The 19,655-nt window shown below is 37.3% G+C and overlaps 1 protein-coding gene across 1 annotated transcript in view; it reads left to right on the top strand.

Moving 5' to 3' along the window:
• The window catches only part of ANO3 (anoctamin 3), a 258,575-nt gene that overhangs the window by 223,558 nt on the left and 15,362 nt on the right, over window positions 1-19,655 (top strand). Inside the window, exons 17-21 of the mRNA XM_029915555.1 lie at window positions 6,857-6,893; window positions 10,007-10,118; window positions 10,874-10,931; window positions 16,190-16,287; window positions 18,888-19,021. Coding sequence (XP_029771415.1) covers window positions 6,857-6,893; window positions 10,007-10,118; window positions 10,874-10,931; window positions 16,190-16,287; window positions 18,888-19,021 — 439 coding nt within the window. The remainder of the gene's footprint in view (window positions 1-6,856; window positions 6,894-10,006; window positions 10,119-10,873; window positions 10,932-16,189; window positions 16,288-18,887; window positions 19,022-19,655) is intronic.

The following is a 19,655-nucleotide window of genomic DNA, read 5'->3' as shown; positions in this document are numbered from 1 at the left end:
GACTAAGCCGTAAAACTCCTTCTTTGCCCTTGCAGCTAACTTAGGAAAAGATATTTAAGTGGATTTAGCGTAAAGGAATTGAATTAAAAAGCCAATTCAACAAATGTGAAAAGAATGTTATATTCCTCAGATTTAATCAGTATAAAACCATAGTGCCCTTCTGAATTTATGTATTCCCCCCAATCAAGATATTAAGTTACTTCTCATTATTAAATAGCCCATCTGATTTACCTGAACCCACAGAATCAATTTAAGGTCTTAATCAAATAAACAGTAATTAAAACCATTAATCTTAAAATGTCCACACTTTAAAAAAATATTATACTACCAAAAAGAATGACTTGGAACACCAAATGCCACCGTTTGTTATTTTCAGACAAACACTAAAGGTACAGCACATAAAAATGTGCTTTTTGTTTCTTAATAGCTAGACTGTGTGATCCTTGTGCTGCCATATTCTCCGTATGAGGGTTTGGCGTCAGTCAAAATAGTCTACTAATCTAATATGCTTTTCAGCTATAATACATGTGCATGAGATTATGAAATAGAGACACAGCAAAGCAGTTTCGATCAGTCCAACAATTTTGTAAGTCATAAATTTTTAATATTTAATGTATACAGCCAGAAATATTAAGTCATTCATGCATTTCTTTTGTCTCATTCATCACATGATTGACTGTTGTGACTTTTGCTTCTGTAACATCTCTCTTGTCCATTCCCTACTCACCATTCTCACTTCCGTCTCCTTAAGTTCAGCTACTTGGACCATTGTAGTAGCCTTCTTTCTAACTGATTAGTCCTCCTGTCTCTGTTTTTCAACGCTTCTTAGTTCCCTCACGCTCTTAGAAGGATCTTCCTAAATTGCAGATTTGGTCATTTTATTCTGTACTTGAAACTGCTTAACAGGTTTCCGTTGCCTCTGGTATAAATTTTAAATTTAGTAGCAAGGCATGAGGCCTTCCATTATATAAAGCCAGTTCTCTTCTCTCCTCTTGCCTGAAGTTGGGCCTCACTCCCTCCGTTTCACGCTCTGCACTCCAGCCTACAAAACCACTTCTGCTTGCTCCCTGGCATTGCACTTGTTCTCAACTCTATCCTGGTCCGCAGTGCTTTCTCTATTTACCTTTTTCCCCCCTTTTATCTCCTTGGAAGTTATTTCTTTATCTTTGAAAATTCCAGTAAAGGATCATTTCCTCCATAAAGTTTTTTCTCAATCCTAAATGTAGAATCAAATAATCTCTTCTTTGTGTTCATTTTTCTCACAAGGTGTGTGGACATGCCTATTCTCCCTCCTTATCAGACTCCCCGGAGAGAATTAAACAAGCCCTCCCTCCCGTAGGGCTCTCCTGTTACAGTGCTTGGGGGCATGCCTCTCTCCCACCACCCGGGGGTGAGCTCCTTATGAGCAGGGCCTCTTTCCTTTTGAATCTCCAGGCCTTTGCCTATGTCAGAAAGGCATTTATAACATATTCTTCAAATAAATTTTAAATATTCTGTTCTCCAAATTTCCTAGCATCCAGAATATTATTCACACTGCCAAAATCTCAGCATCTTGCTAAGATTGCTCACAATTATTTTTGTTGTTGGAATTATAGTTTGTGTCTTTCAAGTTTGCCGTGTTCGATATTTTCATTCAAACTAATAATTAAAAATAATGTACATCGTCAGGGGTGCCCAGGTGGCTCAGTTGGTTGAGTGTCCAACTTCAGCTCAAGTCATGATCTTGCAGTTTGTGGATTTGAGCCCTGTGTCTGCTGTGCTGTCAGCTCAGAGCCTGGAGCCTGCTTCGGATCCTGTGTCTCCCGCTCTCTCTGCCCCTTCTCCACTTGCACTGTCTCTCAAAAACAAATAAATGTTAAAAAAAATTTTTTAAAAAAGAATATACATCTTCTAAGCTTTCAAAACAAATGAATCATAGCATCCCTAAATAAATATTCCATTTGGGATAAAAATGTGGGTGAGTAATTAAAATTTTATCACAAGTCCATTCTACAGATCACGAAAAGAATGAAGATTGTTTCCTGTTCTTACTATGCTTCAAATCACCTGGAACACTTGAAAAACTAGAGACCTCTGAGTCCCATTTAGAATCTCGTTGGTGGAGCTAGGAAATCTGTATATAAAATAAAACATTCAAAAATATTATCCAAGTGATTCTGATCCAGTCGGTCCCTAAAGTACAATTTGGAAATCACTGTTTTAAGGGATCTGAGGTAATTTTGATACAAGCCAAGAACAGAAACTGCATTTTCAGAACTAAATCACAAATAATTTAACAATGATTAAAACTTCAATTTATTATTTTAATATCTCTTTACTAGGTAGACAGCTAAATATCCACAAAGCCAAAATTTGAAACCAGGAGCGACTCTTCACTAATCCCATTCTTTTTATCCATTTTATCCCTGCCCTGAATGCTGTACTACTTCAAGGTGCCATAAATAGCATGGTCACTATTACATCAGGTAATATTTCCAAGAAGATTTTAATGAAAATTAAAAATGTGCAGGGACACCTGGGTGCTCAGTCGGCTGAGCATCCAACTCTTAATTTTGGTTCAGGTCAGGATCTTAGAAGATAAGATAAGATAAGATGATAATATAAGATAAGATAATTTTTTAAATACAAATAAGAAAATTAAATGTGCAAGTGTTCCAAAATGTGTATTCTTGTTGCTTGACAATCAAACCTTAATTAATTAAAGATTAGGTTACAGTAGCATGACAGCTGTCTGGTCTCATGATTAATGTGTAATTTTAAAGAAAATATAGAAACATCATTGAAGAACTACTCATGTAGTTTGAAATATCTGAGATTAAGCCAGTTAAACTATCTCAACATTGTCAACAAAAGAATCAGCTCCTTTTGATATTCCTCTTTTCATTTTAACATTTGGGTGACATGTACACACTATAACCAGAAAAAAAAAAAAAAGTAACTCTAAATATATTTATTTAACTAACGTAGTCCAGGCTAATTCTGGACTCTTTCACATGAGTGATTTATTTCCATCTCTAGATTTAACAGCATACATTCTTATGTTTCTTTCATGGGTCTGAATACGGAAGACCTCAAATGTACCTAACTTCCTTAACACTTGGTTACCAATTACAATGCAAATAGGTTATTCTGGAATAGGGTGGATCAAAGGGTTGGACCACACCCCTTAATGTGGAAAAGAGGTAATGCCAAATGACTCATTTAGTAAGAGGACCAGCTTTTAAAAAAAACATTTGTATAGTTTGTTCATGTCTATATCCGTGGTTTCTAGAAATTCAGAAAGGTAGATTGCTGTGAAAGAGCAATTTGTCTTTGACTCTGCAAAAGTCTGTTTTGGGCTTATACAGTAAAAGTTAAGATTGTACGGCTCCGGCTCAGACATGAAGAGCACTAAAATAAGTGTGGGGCTCCTTAATGTGCCCCTTCACAACAAGCTTGCCCTTTCCCTGCCTTTGCCATTCTGATTTCTCCCCAACAGATTTTCGTGTGACACCCCAAAACAAAACATTGGTGGGAAGACAATGACTTCTCAGCTCGAAATGATTTGTAAAGACCTTACTGTGTACTACCAGGCCCTGAAAAACGGTTTTCCTCTGAGACCTCTCTAACTCATTTCTTACTACTTTGCTCCTTTACTGCCTCCCGTTCTGATCCTCCAACTTCCTTGTCATTTAACACACCAAGTGCATCAATCTTAGGGCCCTTGCACTTACTGTTTCTGCATCTCCAGGGTACTTAGCTCAGATATCTTCTTGGCTCCCTCCCTCACTTTACGTCTGAGCCCTATGCTCAAATGCTGTCTTCTCAGAGATGCTTTCCTGACCACACTATGAAGTAACACTAGTCAACACACTATATAATACACCATAAAATGATAAGGGTGCCCACCACCCTTCTCTATGTACCCAGCCTCCTGTATTTTCCCATTGGGCACTGTTCTTTTCCTGACCACTTACTTATTTGTTTGTCATTTGTCTCTAACCTCTGGTATGTAAGTTCCATGAAACTAGAGACTGTGTCTGTCTACTTTGCTTTTTTAAAATGTTTATTTATTTTTGAAGAAGAGACAGAAAGTGAATGGAGGAGGGGCATAGAAAGAGGGAGACACAGAATCTAAAGCAGGCTCCAGGCTCCAAGCTGTCAGCACAGAGCCTCATGTGAGGCTCAAACTCACAAGCCGTGAGATAATGACCTTAGCCGAAGTCGGATGCCCAACCAACTGAGCCAACCAGGCCCCCTGTTCACTGTCTTCTTGAACACTATCTGGCCTATTAGAAATTCCTAATAAGTATTTTTAATGTAATTAATTTCTATGACTAAGATAATTTCAGCTTACTGAATGCACTAGTGAGTGATGTTTAGAAGTATAGGTTCTCCAGGACCCGTGGGTGGATCAGTTGGGCCTGACTCCTGGTTTTGGCGCAGATCATGCATGGTCTCAGTCTCTGGGATCAAATCATGCATGGGGCTCCATGCTTGACAGTACAGGGCCTGTTTGGGATTCTCACTCTCCCCCACCCCCACTCTCAAAATAAATAAATAAGCTTTAAAAAAGTATAGCTTCTCCAACATGATATATATATATAATGTACATATAAAGTGTAGTGACCACAACAATTGTACCTGAACCTCCCTTATTCCCTCCTCCCCCAAACACGTCCATTCCCACCTTACACACACACACACACACACACACACACAGCCCATGATTGCTTTCATACACCATACAATTAGATATCTCTAATTAAGGTTTCTTCTTCATTTTGTGGTTTTGGAGTTAACAAGTCGGCCTGTAGGCGTTGACTTCATAGCTCGTCATCACGGTGGTGCGGGTTAGCTAGCATCCGGGCCTTAGATGAAGCAGGTTCTCAAGTACCACAGACAGCTTGCCAAGAGCAATATTTCCAGGGGTGACACAGCCTTTTTGTGATTTTTAACATTGTTCCAAAGATTATTGTAATCCGCGGGGGCATCTCCTATGGATATTTTCATTTCAGGGAAACAGACAAGTTCTGTATGCCAGGTGTTAGGAAAAAAATCTGAAATGGTTTCTGTGACAAGGCATAGGACAAATGGTACAAGAGAACCAGGATAGCAGCTCGTGACTTTGCTGCTAGTTTAGTAGTGTTACCTAGGCAAGGTACCCGATGTTCTAAACATTGATTTCCTGTTCTGTAAAATGGGGATAATCATATCTATTTGATGAAATTGTCAGGACCAAATTAAATAAGATTTTATATAGAGCACTGCTTGGCACCAGCCAAATACTCTAAATTACAGTTATTTAAGTAAATTTTCTTTCAGTCTCCATGAGGGCACTCAATTCAGTACAGCACTACTAAAGCACTATTTGTTGATTTGTCAATCTCTCCTGTCACACTGCTTTGGAGACCCTTCTATAATCATCTTACTTGATAAATGGACTTTGGAAAAGAACGTGTTACAGGTCAAGACAATTTTGGTGCTCATGAATTCAAGGTAATCTCGTTCTAAAATTTAAAAAATCACAGTTTGTGTACATAGCTAAAAATTAAATGACTACACACAGTTTGTGTAGGTAGCTAAAAATTAAACAACAAACTGCACAAGAGGTAGAATGAGACTGTTTATAGTCAATATCACCTTTCTGGCTCACGCTTTAGGATAACGCTTTAGAGAAGAGGTGGGTTTGAATAATGGCTAACGTGAATACTCACAACAGTTCTAGTGAAAGAACTGTGAGGGCACAGAGGACACACTGTGAGGTGTTCAGATACCTATGTTTTGATTTTTCATGCCATCAGGTGGAGTTACTGGAATTTACAATCTAAAGAATAATTTATTGAATTATGGGGTTATGTAGTTATATTGACATGTGCACACATACCCAGGCAAACACATACTACATTCTGCCTGTAACATATTCGTTTTCTGAACTATGTTTACTTGGAATTTTGGAAAATGTGTTTCCTTAAGTCTCTATGAGTGGTGCCACTCAGGGGGAGGGTGGTGGAGGTGAAAAATGTTATACCATAAATCTCTGTTGTGCACATAACTTACTTTTGGATTCAACAGATTTGACTTACCATTCTTACTTTAACACCAAACCAATGTTGTTCTTTAGGAGTGCAAACTACCACACACTGTTTGTCTTAGTTTGGAAAATTCATTGTTAATAACAAAGAAGAATTCAGACTTTTACTTAGACTCCCAGCATAGGTAAAAGTATATATAACTTGGTGATCAAATCCCAGGTCACCTATTGATTAGTTGAATGACTTTTGTTAAAAGAAAATTTTTAGTTTTTTAAAGTCCCATTTCCTTGATTTATAAAATGGAAATAAAGATAGCTACCAGATTCAAGTGTGTCTGGGTGTGTGTGTATGTGTGTGTATGTGTGTGTATATATATATGTGTGTGTGTATATATATATATATATATGTTTATATTTATATTACAAATTATATGCATTTAGTGTGTGTGTATGTAAAGCACCACATAGTAAGTTTTAAAGCATGCTTCGGATTAAGTAAAAATACAGCCACTTTGGGGCACCTGGGTGGCTCAGTGGGTTGAATATCAAATTTCAGCTCAGGTCATGACCTCATGGTCCATGAGTTGGAGCCCTGCATCTGGCTCTGTGCTGACACCTCAGAGCTTGGAGACTACTTTTGGATTCTGTGTTCTCCCACTCTCTCTCTCTGCCCCTCCCCTGCTCATGCTCTGTCTCTCTTGCTCTTAAAAATAAATAAACATTAAAAAAATTTTTTTAATGTAACCAGTTTGTAGAATACACTTTAGATGTTTCATTGAATAGTGTAAATGCAGCTTTGTCTAGAGGAAAAGAATAACATTCCGTTTTTTTCTCTTCTTACAGGCTTATGAAAAAATTGCCTACCTTCTCACCAACTTAGGTAAGTCCTTTGTTTTTACTTCATTCCTTAGTTAAAGAATAACATATGGGCATATCAGTCTGTAGTTGCTGTAGCATTTTTTAATGTTTATTTATTTATTTATTTATTTATTTATTTATTTATTTAGAGAGTGCACACAAGCTGGGGAGGGGCAGAGAAGAGAGGGGAAGAGAGAATCCCAAGCAGACTCCAAGCTGTCAGAGCAGAGCCCAGTGTGGGGCTGGGTCCGAACCATGAGATCATGACATGAACCAAACTCAAGAGTCAGATCCTCAACCAACTAAGCCACCCAGGCACCCCTTGTTTTAGCATTTTTAATATCAACTTCAGTTTTATAAGTTGTCAGTCAAAATGAAAGACATATATTGAAAGTTGGAGCATATTATAGAACTACAGAGAGTTAATGTATGTAGTTAGCAAACCTAGTTCTCTCTACATAGAAGTGCTTTTCCCCCCTACCTCTTAACTTCTTTGGGCTTCCCCCAATATTTATTTTTACCAAAATATTGTACTATATATGCAAAAATTAAAAGGCAAAATAGTATTAAGAAATTTGTAATTAAAGCCAGTACTCTGCCACATTATCCAACCTGATTTTTCACTTTCCTGAGAGACTACTTTTTAATAATTCTAGCTATTCCTTTTGTTATTTCCTATCCTATTTCTAAATAACATGTTTCTCTGACATTCTTGGGTTTTTCAGTTTTGGGAAGCTGTTGGCTTTCCATTCCAAATGACAAGAAATTAGGTCTTATCATTCCCTGCAATGTTTTGTCCCTGCACACTTTCCCATCCATCACATGTTATACACACACAATTTCTCCTCCTTCCAGAATAGTTATAGTCAACCGATTTGAACTTTTAAAGAAAATTTTAATGTTTAGTTATTTTTGAGAGAGAGAGAGACAGACTGAATGTGAGCAGGAGAAAGGCAGAGAGAAAGAGGGAGACACAGAATTCAAAGCAGGCTCCAGGCTCTGAACTGTCTGTGCAAAGCTCAATGTGGGGCTCAAACCCACAAACCATGAAATCATGACCTAAGCCGAAGTCAGACACTCAACCAACTGAGCCACCCAGGCACCCCTCAATGGGTTTGAACTTTAATTTAATAATTAGTGCTTACATCACTGTTTCTATATAACTATTTTTATATCTAAGGTATGGGGCGTACTATGATTGTTTTTTTTTCTTATAGAACCTTTATATTTTCATAATGCTAATAATAGCACTTTTTTCCTTAATTTTCTACATACTTTTCTTAATTTATCCCAAACTTTCTGCTTCAACTCTGGATGGTCTCTAAACACATTCAAACCATCAAGTATTTTACTCATTTTATTTTCTTCTTAGAGTTACCTTCCCTGAACCCAGCATTACTCCAGTCCTGAGGGCCTACCATCCACACCTCAGAGCCTGGAGCCTCCTTCAAATTCTGTCTGCCTCTCTCTCTCTGTCCCTCCCCCGCTTGTGGCCTGCCTCTCTCTCTCCCTCTCTCTCTCTCTCTCAAATAAATAAACATTAAAACGTGTTTTTAACTAAACCAACTGATGAAAAGAGTTTCAGTTTTATCAAACAGACGTCAATTCAAGAACAAGAGCACGAATATCAAGAAAATAGTAACAAAGTCACAATGTTAATATTAGGCAAACCAGAATTTAATATCTAAGTGAGAAAGAGAGACACTTCATACTGATAAACAGTCTACCAGGTCGGTGTAATAGTCATGATTTGTATAGATCTTTTTATAAACTTCCAAACTATAGAAAGCAAAATGTGATAGAAGTACCTCCCCCCAAAATTGACAAATCCATATTCAAAATATAAGCCAGGACATAAAGCATTTTGAATATTATAACTAACAAGCTTCTCTTAAAATATATGTAAACGAGATTCTCAACAACAAAAATATATATTCTTTTCAAACACTTGATAACATAGACCAAATATATCCAAGTAATTTGAAGACAAGTGAAACTGCAACTTTTTTGACCCAAAGCAGAAATCACATGGGAACGTTTGCAGATTGTGATGTAATAGAATTAGAAGTGGAAAACTAAAAGCAAACTACACATTGGGGATTTTTTTAAAAATCCGTATTCTCATCTCTAAAGTTTTATACTAAATTTGCAAACTGTTTAGAATGCAACAACAATGAAAACACGATCGACCAAAACTTTGGGGGATCGCGGGCTCTCCAGACTCTTCTCACTAGGGTCCAGCAACCAGTCAGCCTGGGGCATACCCCACAGAGCCTGGCCATTTCTGGCACATATTCTTATTGGACTTGGACTTCCCCAGACCGAGTCCTCTGTTCTGTGCCTAGATCACGCATGCATCATGGCCCATCTTTTCTTGAAATCAGATTCCATTTATTTTCTATCTTTCTTGAATTCTTTAATTTGATTAAAATCCATATTAGCTGTGCATACAGATCTCCCAGCATTATTTGGATGCTGGGCGGGAGCACAGGCTGCAATACACATGGCCACGTTATCCTGTCTCTCTCATTATTTTTGTTTTGTTTTAAGAGTTGCAGAAACATAAGACGTGAGAGTAGACAAAGTTTTTAAAATTATTTTGTCTAAATTCTTTGTTTCATAAATGTTAAAACTTGTTGCAAAAAAAATGGGAAGGGCTCTCCTTGAGATCCCCAGAAAATTGGGTATAAAGTTGAGATAGGAGCTCAGCTCTTATGACTGAGGTAGCCCTCTTTCCCTTTTACCATTCCACTTCCTTCTGTGCAAAATACCCATTCTTCAAAGAACTCCGTGGATAATTTAGGTCCTTGTTTGAACATAGCCAGGTTGAGTGAAGGACTTACCCAACGTATATGGTGACTTCTAAGTGACAATAGCAGAGAGAATCCTGAAAATCTTTATATATTAATAGCAGGCATTATATTTTTGTAGCTCTGGGAAAAGTCTAAAGATTGTATCATTGGATCCTTTTATCAACCCTATACAGAAGAGATTATCATTCACATTTTGCAGACACAGACCTACGACTCAGAGACGTTAAGTGTCTAATAGAACTTGTAAATGTTCCAAACATGAACTGTCCATATTTCGTGTTATTCACCTCATCAATGTAAACATACCCTATTTTCCTTCTAGAATATCCTCGAACAGAATCTGAGTGGGAAAACAGCTTTGCTTTGAAGATGTTCCTTTTCCAGTTTGTGAATTTAAATAGTTCTATCTTCTATATTGCTTTCTTTTTGGGGAGGTAAGTCAATTTTATGCATGTTATCTTAGCAGAGTGAAAAGATTGCCAACCATTCCACTGCCGGTTTGTTAACAAGGGTGGCAAATTCCTGTCCCCGCCTTGGAAAACTGCTAGTCAGTGTTCTCATATGTTTCAGTCGAAAGACTTCGAGGTACAGGATAGCTTCCACTACCAATTAAAGCTGACATAAAAAATAAAACTTATGTGCCATGCTTGGGTTCAATCATGATTATGCAATCATCAGTGATGGTTTTGATAAATATGAAAATATTTTTTATAACCCTGGGTGACAGTTCGTTCATGTGGAAACTTCTACCTATCATGATAACATTTTTTCCCTATCTTTAGTGCACAGTATGAAAAAGAAACATATTAAACTATGCTCACGACTCCAGCTAGTGCGGTGGAAACATACTGAAGGTAGAACCACTTTAAACGAAACAGTTTGGCACATTACATTAATATTCATTAGCTAGGTCCACAAAACATTAAAGATCTACAGATGAAAGTAGAAAATTTCCCTCAGTTGGTTTGTCTTTACTTTCTCACCCACGGGCATTGAATTCAAACATCACTTTTTTCCTTTTTAAGTCGGGTACTTTGATGTGTGAGCGTGGCCTAAGTCAGCAGTTCAGTCCAGGGACAAGAAGCACCAGTGAGCATTTATATCTACCTACACATGCACTTGCTGTGATGTTAGATGTTCTTCAGTCAACCCCACATCAATGCTAATGAATTAAAATGGCTTTTTACAGATTTGTAGGCCACCCAGGAAATTACAATAAACTTTTTAACCGGTGGAGACTGGAGGAAGTAAGTAACCTTGTAAGGGTGGGTGTGGGCCTGGGCATGGATAAGGGCCAATGACTGTGGGAGGGGAGCGTGTGGGAAGAGAGAGAGAGAGACAGAGAAGTTGGGTACCCAGGATTTCAGGCATGCTGAAGATGCATTATTGGTAGAGAGTTCTTAAGGGTTCACAAATGAAGGAACTAAATCTTTCCCAAAAGTCCTTACCTCAGCTCTTTAATTTCCTATCAAATCCATTTTTTCATTCACAAAGCCCAGAAATTTAGCTCCAGGGATTGTTCACTTTGGGTGAATTATTATAATCTATTCCATGGGTTTTTGAACTTTTAAATATGTTAGGTTTCCTTTTAAGCAGGGAAATGTCATCCAAAAGAAATCTTACTTGAAACACCCATCTATAAATATATAGATGTATGTCTTCCAAGTCTCATAGTTTTGTATTGGTTTATAATATATATGTCATGGAAACAAAAGGTCTCATATTGCTAGATCACGAGGTTAAACACATCGTGTATTAGCACGGAGACTGACAAGTTGTCCTCCAAAATGCCAGCCCCTACTTACAGTGTATGAGCCTGCTTCGTCAGACTCTTGCCAACAGAAACATTTTAAGCTTTACCAATAAAACATCTAAAAGATATCTCATTTTGATCTCAACTCCTTTAATTATAAGATAGAGAATAGTTTTCATTTGTTGGATATTTTATATTTCTGTGTATATATGCTATTCTTTCTTGCTCATATCCATTAGACTCTTTTTCTCTGTCCTAATAATTTATAAACTAATAGGTTCTAATCTTTCAACTTTGCTGAAGAGATGTTTCTTATTTCCTTGTGTGTCTTAATTTTGTTTTGATATATATATTTTTCAAAACTCTAGAACATCTTTCAACTAAAATATCATTGCTGTTAATGATTTCGGACATTTATTTATATCATGCCAAATAATGTGCTTTTCATTCTAGATATTTAAAAAAAAACTTCACACTTGTACATTTAACTAATATTCTTTTTTAAAATAGTAACATCCTTAGTGCATTGGAAGTTGATCTTTATGTAAAGAGTAATCAAGATTTCCACCCACCCCAGTTAGCAGTCACATATTTAATTAATAATACATGTTTTTATCACTCAATAAAATAAGATTTCACAACTTATTATATTCTACATCTTGAAATCATGTCTATATCTGGACTCTGTTAAGTCTCATTGGTCAGATTGTTTGTTGCTTCTCTAGTTCAAAATTGTTTTAATTATTCTGATATAAACCCAATTTGATATATGGTAGTGTTAGTAGGAGGTTGTAATTTAGAGAGAAGCTAAGAAAAGACTCCCTGAGAAAACAAATATTTCCAGTCTCTATCTAAATATTTCCCCAAAACTCAAGGGAGTTGTCTCCCTGGAGCCTTCTAGTTGATTGGAATACATGGAGAAAGCCTAAAGCCTCCTAAAAACAGCATGCTTCACATCGTAGAAAACTAGCTCAAATGCTAACCCTGCTACTTTAATTCTTTGCCCTTAATTTAATCCCTCTGAATATCTGTCTCTTCATCTGTAAACCGGCAGTAGTAATACTTAGGTTGCAAAGTTGTTTATAAATAAGAGACAATTTGCATAACACACTTAGCACAAGCCCTGGTCATTGGAAGGCACTCTGGTTGTAGCCGATAGTTATCACTGCTCTGTCTCCACAGCCACCTATGTGGGTATTATCCTCTCAGGTGAAAACAGATGGAGACCTTCCAGAACTCTAGGCCTCCAGGAAGTCCTCAAATCAAACTTGCAGTTTTCACTCATAGCCCAGATTATGGCTGTATATGCTAAGAGCCTTTTATCTACCCAGTTTGGGACCCAAGGCTTACTTTTACCAGGAATGTTCAACTGGGTTTAGCAGAGGGTGGTGTGGGGAACAGAGTGGTTCAGGCAGATAGATCTGCATATTGATGCCGTTTTAGGAACTGCTGTCACCAATAGTTTTGTTTAATTGGATATTTGTCCTCTTAAATGTAAAATTATTGGAATTCATGATTCTTCTTTGGGAATCCCAGAGAAATAATTCTAATACTGATATCCCAGGGAAATAATTCAAATACTGGTGTCAAGAAAAATAACCATTATAGACATTTTTCACAATATATATGGCATACATAATGGCATATTTTCCTACAAAGTATTACTCATTTAGGGAAAGAAACAGTGAAATGAAAAATGTGAGTTTGTAATAAACCCTGGAAATTCTAGAACTGTACACATAAATTCACTTAATGGAACATAAAAATTGACCCTCTGAATTCAATCATATTACAAACATTTATTGACACATACTCTATTCCAGCCCTCTACTGGGTAATATGGAGTATACAAATGAAGATGTCCTTTTCCTTTCTTGATGATGTTAATAGATTTGAAGAAAAGAATATAACCATGTTATGTAACAAGTATTTTGTCTTTGGAGTCTGACGATCTACATTCCAATTCAGTCCCACCCAAATGCATGATTTTAGTATCTCTAAGTCTCAGGTGTTTCTTTTGTAAATTGTGATAAGAATAATAATCTTAGTAGTATTGGTAATAGGAGGATAAAACTGGATCGTGCATATAAAATCCCTGGCACAAACAATGGTAGCTATTAAACAAAGAGAAATTCCTCGGTTTTATTTAAAACATTTATGAACTGGCTATACTAACCTTTTTTCATACTATGCCGGATAATATCTCACATAAATATGTTATGTAAATCTATATACAATGTTAATAATGGCTAATACTTAATAAGTGCTTATGATCTGCCAGCACATTCCAGCAATTGTCCCTAACTGATTTGGATATATTAATGCAGAAATTCTTTCTTTTAAATATAGTTTATTGTCAAGTTGGTTTCCACATACCACCTAATGCTCATCCCAACAAGTGCCCTCCTCCATTATTATGCTCATCTTAAAGATGAGGAAACAGAAATTTAGACAAGTTCTATGGTTTGCCCACAATTATAGAGACGACTTCTAAATTGATGAAGTCATCAACCTGATTCAACCAATCTAGCACCAGAGTCTGCACTTTGAACATTATGCTTTCCAGCCACCATTGGGATAGCATGTGAGCACAATAGAAAACATAAAGGAAATGGATTTGGATAAGAGACGGCTGAATGATTGCTGACTCACACATGTAGATTGGATTTACTGTAAACATACTTTGTGTGAAAGAAACACGGGTACCAGAATCTGATAGTTCTTTCTGTCACCTAGTTTCATCATCTACAAAATGGAGGTGCCAACATCCATCTTATGAGGTTCTCAGGAAGAGCACATGAGAAACAAATATGAAAGCTCCAGCTCTGGGTTGTCCACAGTCATATGATTTGGGCAGCAGGGGGGTGGGGGCCTGGGATGCAAAGGGAATGAAAGCCTGGGTCTTCCACCTGCTCAACTATGCTCATTTACTCATTCTAAGTATAGGCTCTCTTACCAAATGAATTTGAGAGTTGAAGGACTAGATTTTTCCAAAGGGAACCATTATATGAGAGGGAAGACCCACAAAAACTAGTTCTGCCCTATAAACCACAAAGTCATAAAGGCTCAATTTTAACAAAATTATAAATGGCCTGTCATCCAGCTTCCCCATTTTGGCCTATGATTGTGGAGAGTGAGCCGATCACATGGTTCTATAATGGTCTTTGTTTTCCCTTTCCACATAATAATATGCTCTGGTATTCAAGGCAACAAACACATTTGGTAAATAGAATTCATCTTTAGCATCATATACAAGAGTAGAGGATTAGGATGCAACAGACCAAGGATTCTCAGTCCCATTACCAACAGTCAACATTATATGACCTTGTACAAGTTAATTTGCATCTTGGAGCCTCTCTATAAAAATAAAGAGTTTCAGCTTGCAGCTATGGTGTATGCCTGCCTCTGTAGCTTAGTAATTATTCTGTTTCAGACATTGTACAGAACCCATTTACCGTATATATGCGGCAGAGCTCAGGGGGTCCTAAATTAATCCTAGAAAGGAGGGGCAGGTTTAAATGGGAGAATTGAGACTTCTCCACACAATAAAAATTACCACTGGTAAGCCCTCTCTCTCTGGCTCAGTTTATGGAGTTTTAAATTACTGGGCTGGAACCAGAAAACCAGGCTCTTCGTGTCCTAATTATCTGTTCCCTTTGAAGTCCCACTGGTACCAATTTGATAGAAATAGAAACTGTGGATCAAAGCTATAGTGACTCTTGTTCTTATGAGCAGGACATGAACCCATTTCTAAAGAAACAGAACGACACTTTCCTACCCAAGTGTCTTCTACAGTGCAAAGTTTTCAAGCAAAACACAATAATTGCCATGTTCATTGTAATCTCATTTTTGTTTGTGGGGTTTTCTAATGCTACCCTTTGTTGGATATCTGAAAAAGCAGAGAGGCACAGAGAAGGCAAAACTGTGTGTTGCTGACAAGCCATTCTGTGGCATACTTTTATTACTAAAAAATACATTTGATGTAGATATTCCCTCTCCAGGATATAGAGCAGCTGCCTCTTACCTTGAGAGTGGGTTAGACTTAAAGACTCACTTCAGGAAAGAATGGGGAATGGGAAAAATGAGTAACTTTACAGTAGAAATACCTGGCAAACACTGTATCAACCAGTGATGAAGATTAATGTCACTAGTGATGTCATGTGGACACCCTCTAGTTTCTGATAAGATGTGAGTAAAATGGTAATTTATGTCTGTGATCTCTCTCCCTCCATCCTCAAAACACATAAGCCCAGGCTAACCACGTGAAAACATTAGAAAATGTTGGTTTCTCAGCTTTGATAAAAATATTTTGGTGATATATAAGAGGCAATGGAGGACTCTAGTCCATATGGGCATTCTCTATGCTTTCTTTGCCGATTTTCTACATTTAAAATTATTCTAAGACAAAAAGTTTATTCTAACTTACACATTTTTCTATCTCCTGATTGTTAATAGATATATAGTATTCCAGAGCATTCATTAAATGGGATAATGCCTAATACAGACCCTGACAGATAGTAAGTGCTCATTAAAAGTTAGATTTCTTATTGTTACTCTTATAACCTTGATCACTATTCCTCTATAATTACTGAAAACATCCCTATCAGGTGTCCTTATACATGCTCTGTCTCCTTGTTTTAATTTTCTTTATGCACTGAGATAGTGCTGCCTGGTTTTAGAATTTGCTGTACAGTTTGAAGGGATGTACAACCAGCTGAGAAGAGCAAAATCATGGCTGTTGTTCTGTTTCAGTGTCATCCCAGTGGCTGTTTGATAGACCTCTGCCTCCAGATGGGAGTGATCATGTTTTTGAAGCAAATATGGAACAACTTCATGGAACTAGGATACCCGTGAGCACTTTATTCTTTAAACTTGCCTTATCTATAGTTACAAAGAAGAAAGATAGAGGTAGTGTGAATAGTTCTTAAGAACTAGGTCCTCATAACCAGACAGATGAAGGTTACCTGCCCTGCTGCTCACCAAATGTGTGACTGTGTGTGAGTTAGTTAGCTTTTCTGAGCTTTGGCTTTCACATCTCTAAGAGGAGATCAATGGCTATATGTACCTCAAGAACACAGGTAAGAAGTAAAGGAAATAGTGCATGTCAAGTACCCAGTACTCTGTTCAACACCTTAAGATGCTTGTTACTATTTTTAAAGCATAACTGACAGTACAGGTTCTTGAGGATAAAAATAACTTTCTGATTCCTTCTGCTACCAAAAGACCAAGGCGGCTGCTGTTTAACAAAGAGAGCCTCCATTTATGTTTCTCCCTCAAGAAACCATAAAACAAAGATAAAATTCTGGACAGGGAGGACTTGTACTCTTTATTACACCAAAAAAGAAAACAAAAGTCATTAGAGTAGGATTAATTGTGAAAACAGCAAAACATATATAGCATTCTGTCTTGTCCCTTTAGATAGGGTTTAACTATCTGTGAAATGCTGACATGTTGAACGCCCACTTTTACTTCATACAAGCAAAATTACTCTTTGAAATACACTGGAATGCAGTGTATATAAAACAATGTGATGTGGAAACTTTGAGGCCCAATCAAGGTTAAAAACATGACTATTTTGAGGAATTTCTTGACTATAGAAGAACTAGTTAATTGATGATATAAATATCTTATGTTTAGTCATCAAATCATCCCATCCTTCTTTCTCCTTGTTGGCCTACAAATGGAGGCAAGACATTTCAGAGCAGAGACCTTAGGACTGGAGAGGTGATATCAACCTGAAATCTGCCATAAGATGTTATGTTACATTTTAGGCAGTTAGAACATGGACTATGAAGTGTCTGAGATCTGCTTCAGGCACTTTCTCTGCCTCTTGCTAAAGATGCATATAGTTTCTTTGAACCCTCTGTGACATTATGCTTTTTTTGTTAATAAAATAAGGAATTTGTGGAGATTGCATGAGATCCCCCATGGTTTATAATCTTAATAAATGGCATAATCTTTTTGTGAAGAGATTTGTGAAGAGATCCTCAATATTCAAAACAGATGAAAATGAGTCTCCTGTAAATGAAGAGAGCATAGCGATGTAGGGATGGGAGACTGGGTGGCCCACTCCATCATTCATCTCCCTTCCTATCCTTGATTCGCCTCTTTGAGGCACAGGGTTTGGGAACATTATTTGAAAATAGTTGAGATTAGGCAGCAAGTGCCCACCACGAGGTTTGTCGTGTTGTGATAGAAATAGCTTCATAAGCGCCATCAAGATGGTAGAGTAGTCATTATCTTATTCAGAATGGTTATTGTTATCATTGTCCATGTACTTCTGTACATATCACACACTTCAGATAGCACTTTTTCACCATGGCCTTACCCAAGTGGTCAGCCTGGATTGTGTATATCAAATCCCAAATGTACAATGGGAAAGGACATCCTGTTGGTGTTCACTGAAATCCAGCAGGAGAGAACCAGTCACTAGACAATAATTTTGAAAATTTGATAACACAGTTCTCTTTTTTAAAGCAAAATCTTAAGCAGACTGAAGGAAATAAAACTGAACCAATCCCAACCCCTTTTACATCTTAATGAGGTCCCAGAGGCAACTTGCATGGGGCATACACTGAAGAACCACCTGACTTTTGGGTCTGTGATTGTTCTTTCAACACCCACTAAGTATAGATACATAATTAGTTATATGTGAGAGTTGGGGTTCTGTTCACTGACCTGAATCCTGTAGGATTCACTTCATTCTAGTCATAACCCTTAAAATAATTAATTGCCCAGATGTCCCTACTGTATGCATACTGGGATATTTCTGTGTCATGTAATTTCAAGACTGCCCCTCCCTCCACGCTGGGGAAATACTGTTGTTAATTCCTTTTCAGGTCTTTTACATGGACTGAGACACAGATCCATTGCCTGTAAATTATTGTTCACTATACTAGCAGAATGTAATTGTGAATACTCAAACCCTTCACGTTCATAAATTCAGAGGTGAATAGACTTATTAAAAGTCACACAGCTAATACATTGCAGGTTAGGGACTAAAACCTCTATCTCTTGAAACCTTATCTAGGGCTCAGTTGTTTAGTGTGGAACATGACTCTACTTGTGTTTCAAGGGCACAGCTCAGCTGATTTGGGGTTATAAGCAATGAAAGGCTCAGATCCAATCAACAGGCAACATAGAAGTTTAAGTATTTGTATAGGTTGGAGTGGGGGAAGGATTCATAGAAACAGGGATTTGTCTAAGCACCTAAGTATATGGAGGGATTAAATCCCAGATACATATGTAGATATTTATAAAGGCTAGGAAGGCTGAGGCCTATTCTCTCATACTAAACTTGAAAGTTGAGACTGTGCAAATATCTCCAATTCCCAGAAATGCTTGGTGTACTCCCAGAGTAGTGATATTTCTCTTTTCTTAATGCAGTATAAATTGTTTATCACATGCTTAACTAAGAGCTCAAAAGGCTTTTATCTGTTCTGTGATGTAGGTTGATCCAGAACTGGTGGTCACGCCACAAAATCAAGCGAGGAGTACACGATGCTTCCATACCTCAGTGGGAAAATGATTGGAATCTGCAGCCCATGAATATTCATGGACTGATGGATGAGTATTTAGAAATGGGTGAGGAAAGAAACTTCTACACAGTTATTTGACTTTCTTGATACTCTTTTGTTACTTCACACACACAGGCTTTGGTTCAAGAGAGAAAACCATCTCTGTCCTTTCCAATCCCAAGCATTCTAAAACACATCTGTATGTTTATCTCAACATAACTAGAGACAAGATTAAAGCATTGTCCTTGGAAGGCTCACAGATTCTGTCCTCTGTCAGCTGTAACGTTTTACCAAAATGAAGAGTTTTCTCATAGTAAAACATCTAGCTTTAGTGCCGGTACTTAAAAGAACAAAATAAAGCAGAACCCATTCCAAGTCAAAAACATACCATCCTGCCCAGGTAAAACAGTTAATCATTTCTTACAATAAACCTCTTCATAGATCTGGTATGAATCTGACTTCTATGAGAAGCCCACTTATTTATATTAAGAAAATAAGGATTCCCACTCCAGCTGTTAAAATCTTTGTGTATTGTGTTGACATTTGCTTTTGCTCTGCACTTTAGTTTTTTTATCTATTAAAAAAAAAAAAGACAAGGTTAGGTCTCTTGGGTTCCTTCTAGAACTAAGCATTTTTATTCAAGCACTCCTCTTTGACTTCTTTTTTTTTTTCTTCACTCTTTCTTCATGCTGCATGGTCTA

This window comes from Suricata suricatta, chromosome 11 (assembly GCF_006229205.1).
Source record: "Suricata suricatta isolate VVHF042 chromosome 11, meerkat_22Aug2017_6uvM2_HiC, whole genome shotgun sequence".
NCBI classification, from domain to species: Eukaryota; Metazoa; Chordata; class Mammalia; order Carnivora; family Herpestidae; genus Suricata; species Suricata suricatta.
Note: the sequence above shows the minus strand (reverse complement) of the source record. Positions and strands in the feature narration are given on the sequence as shown.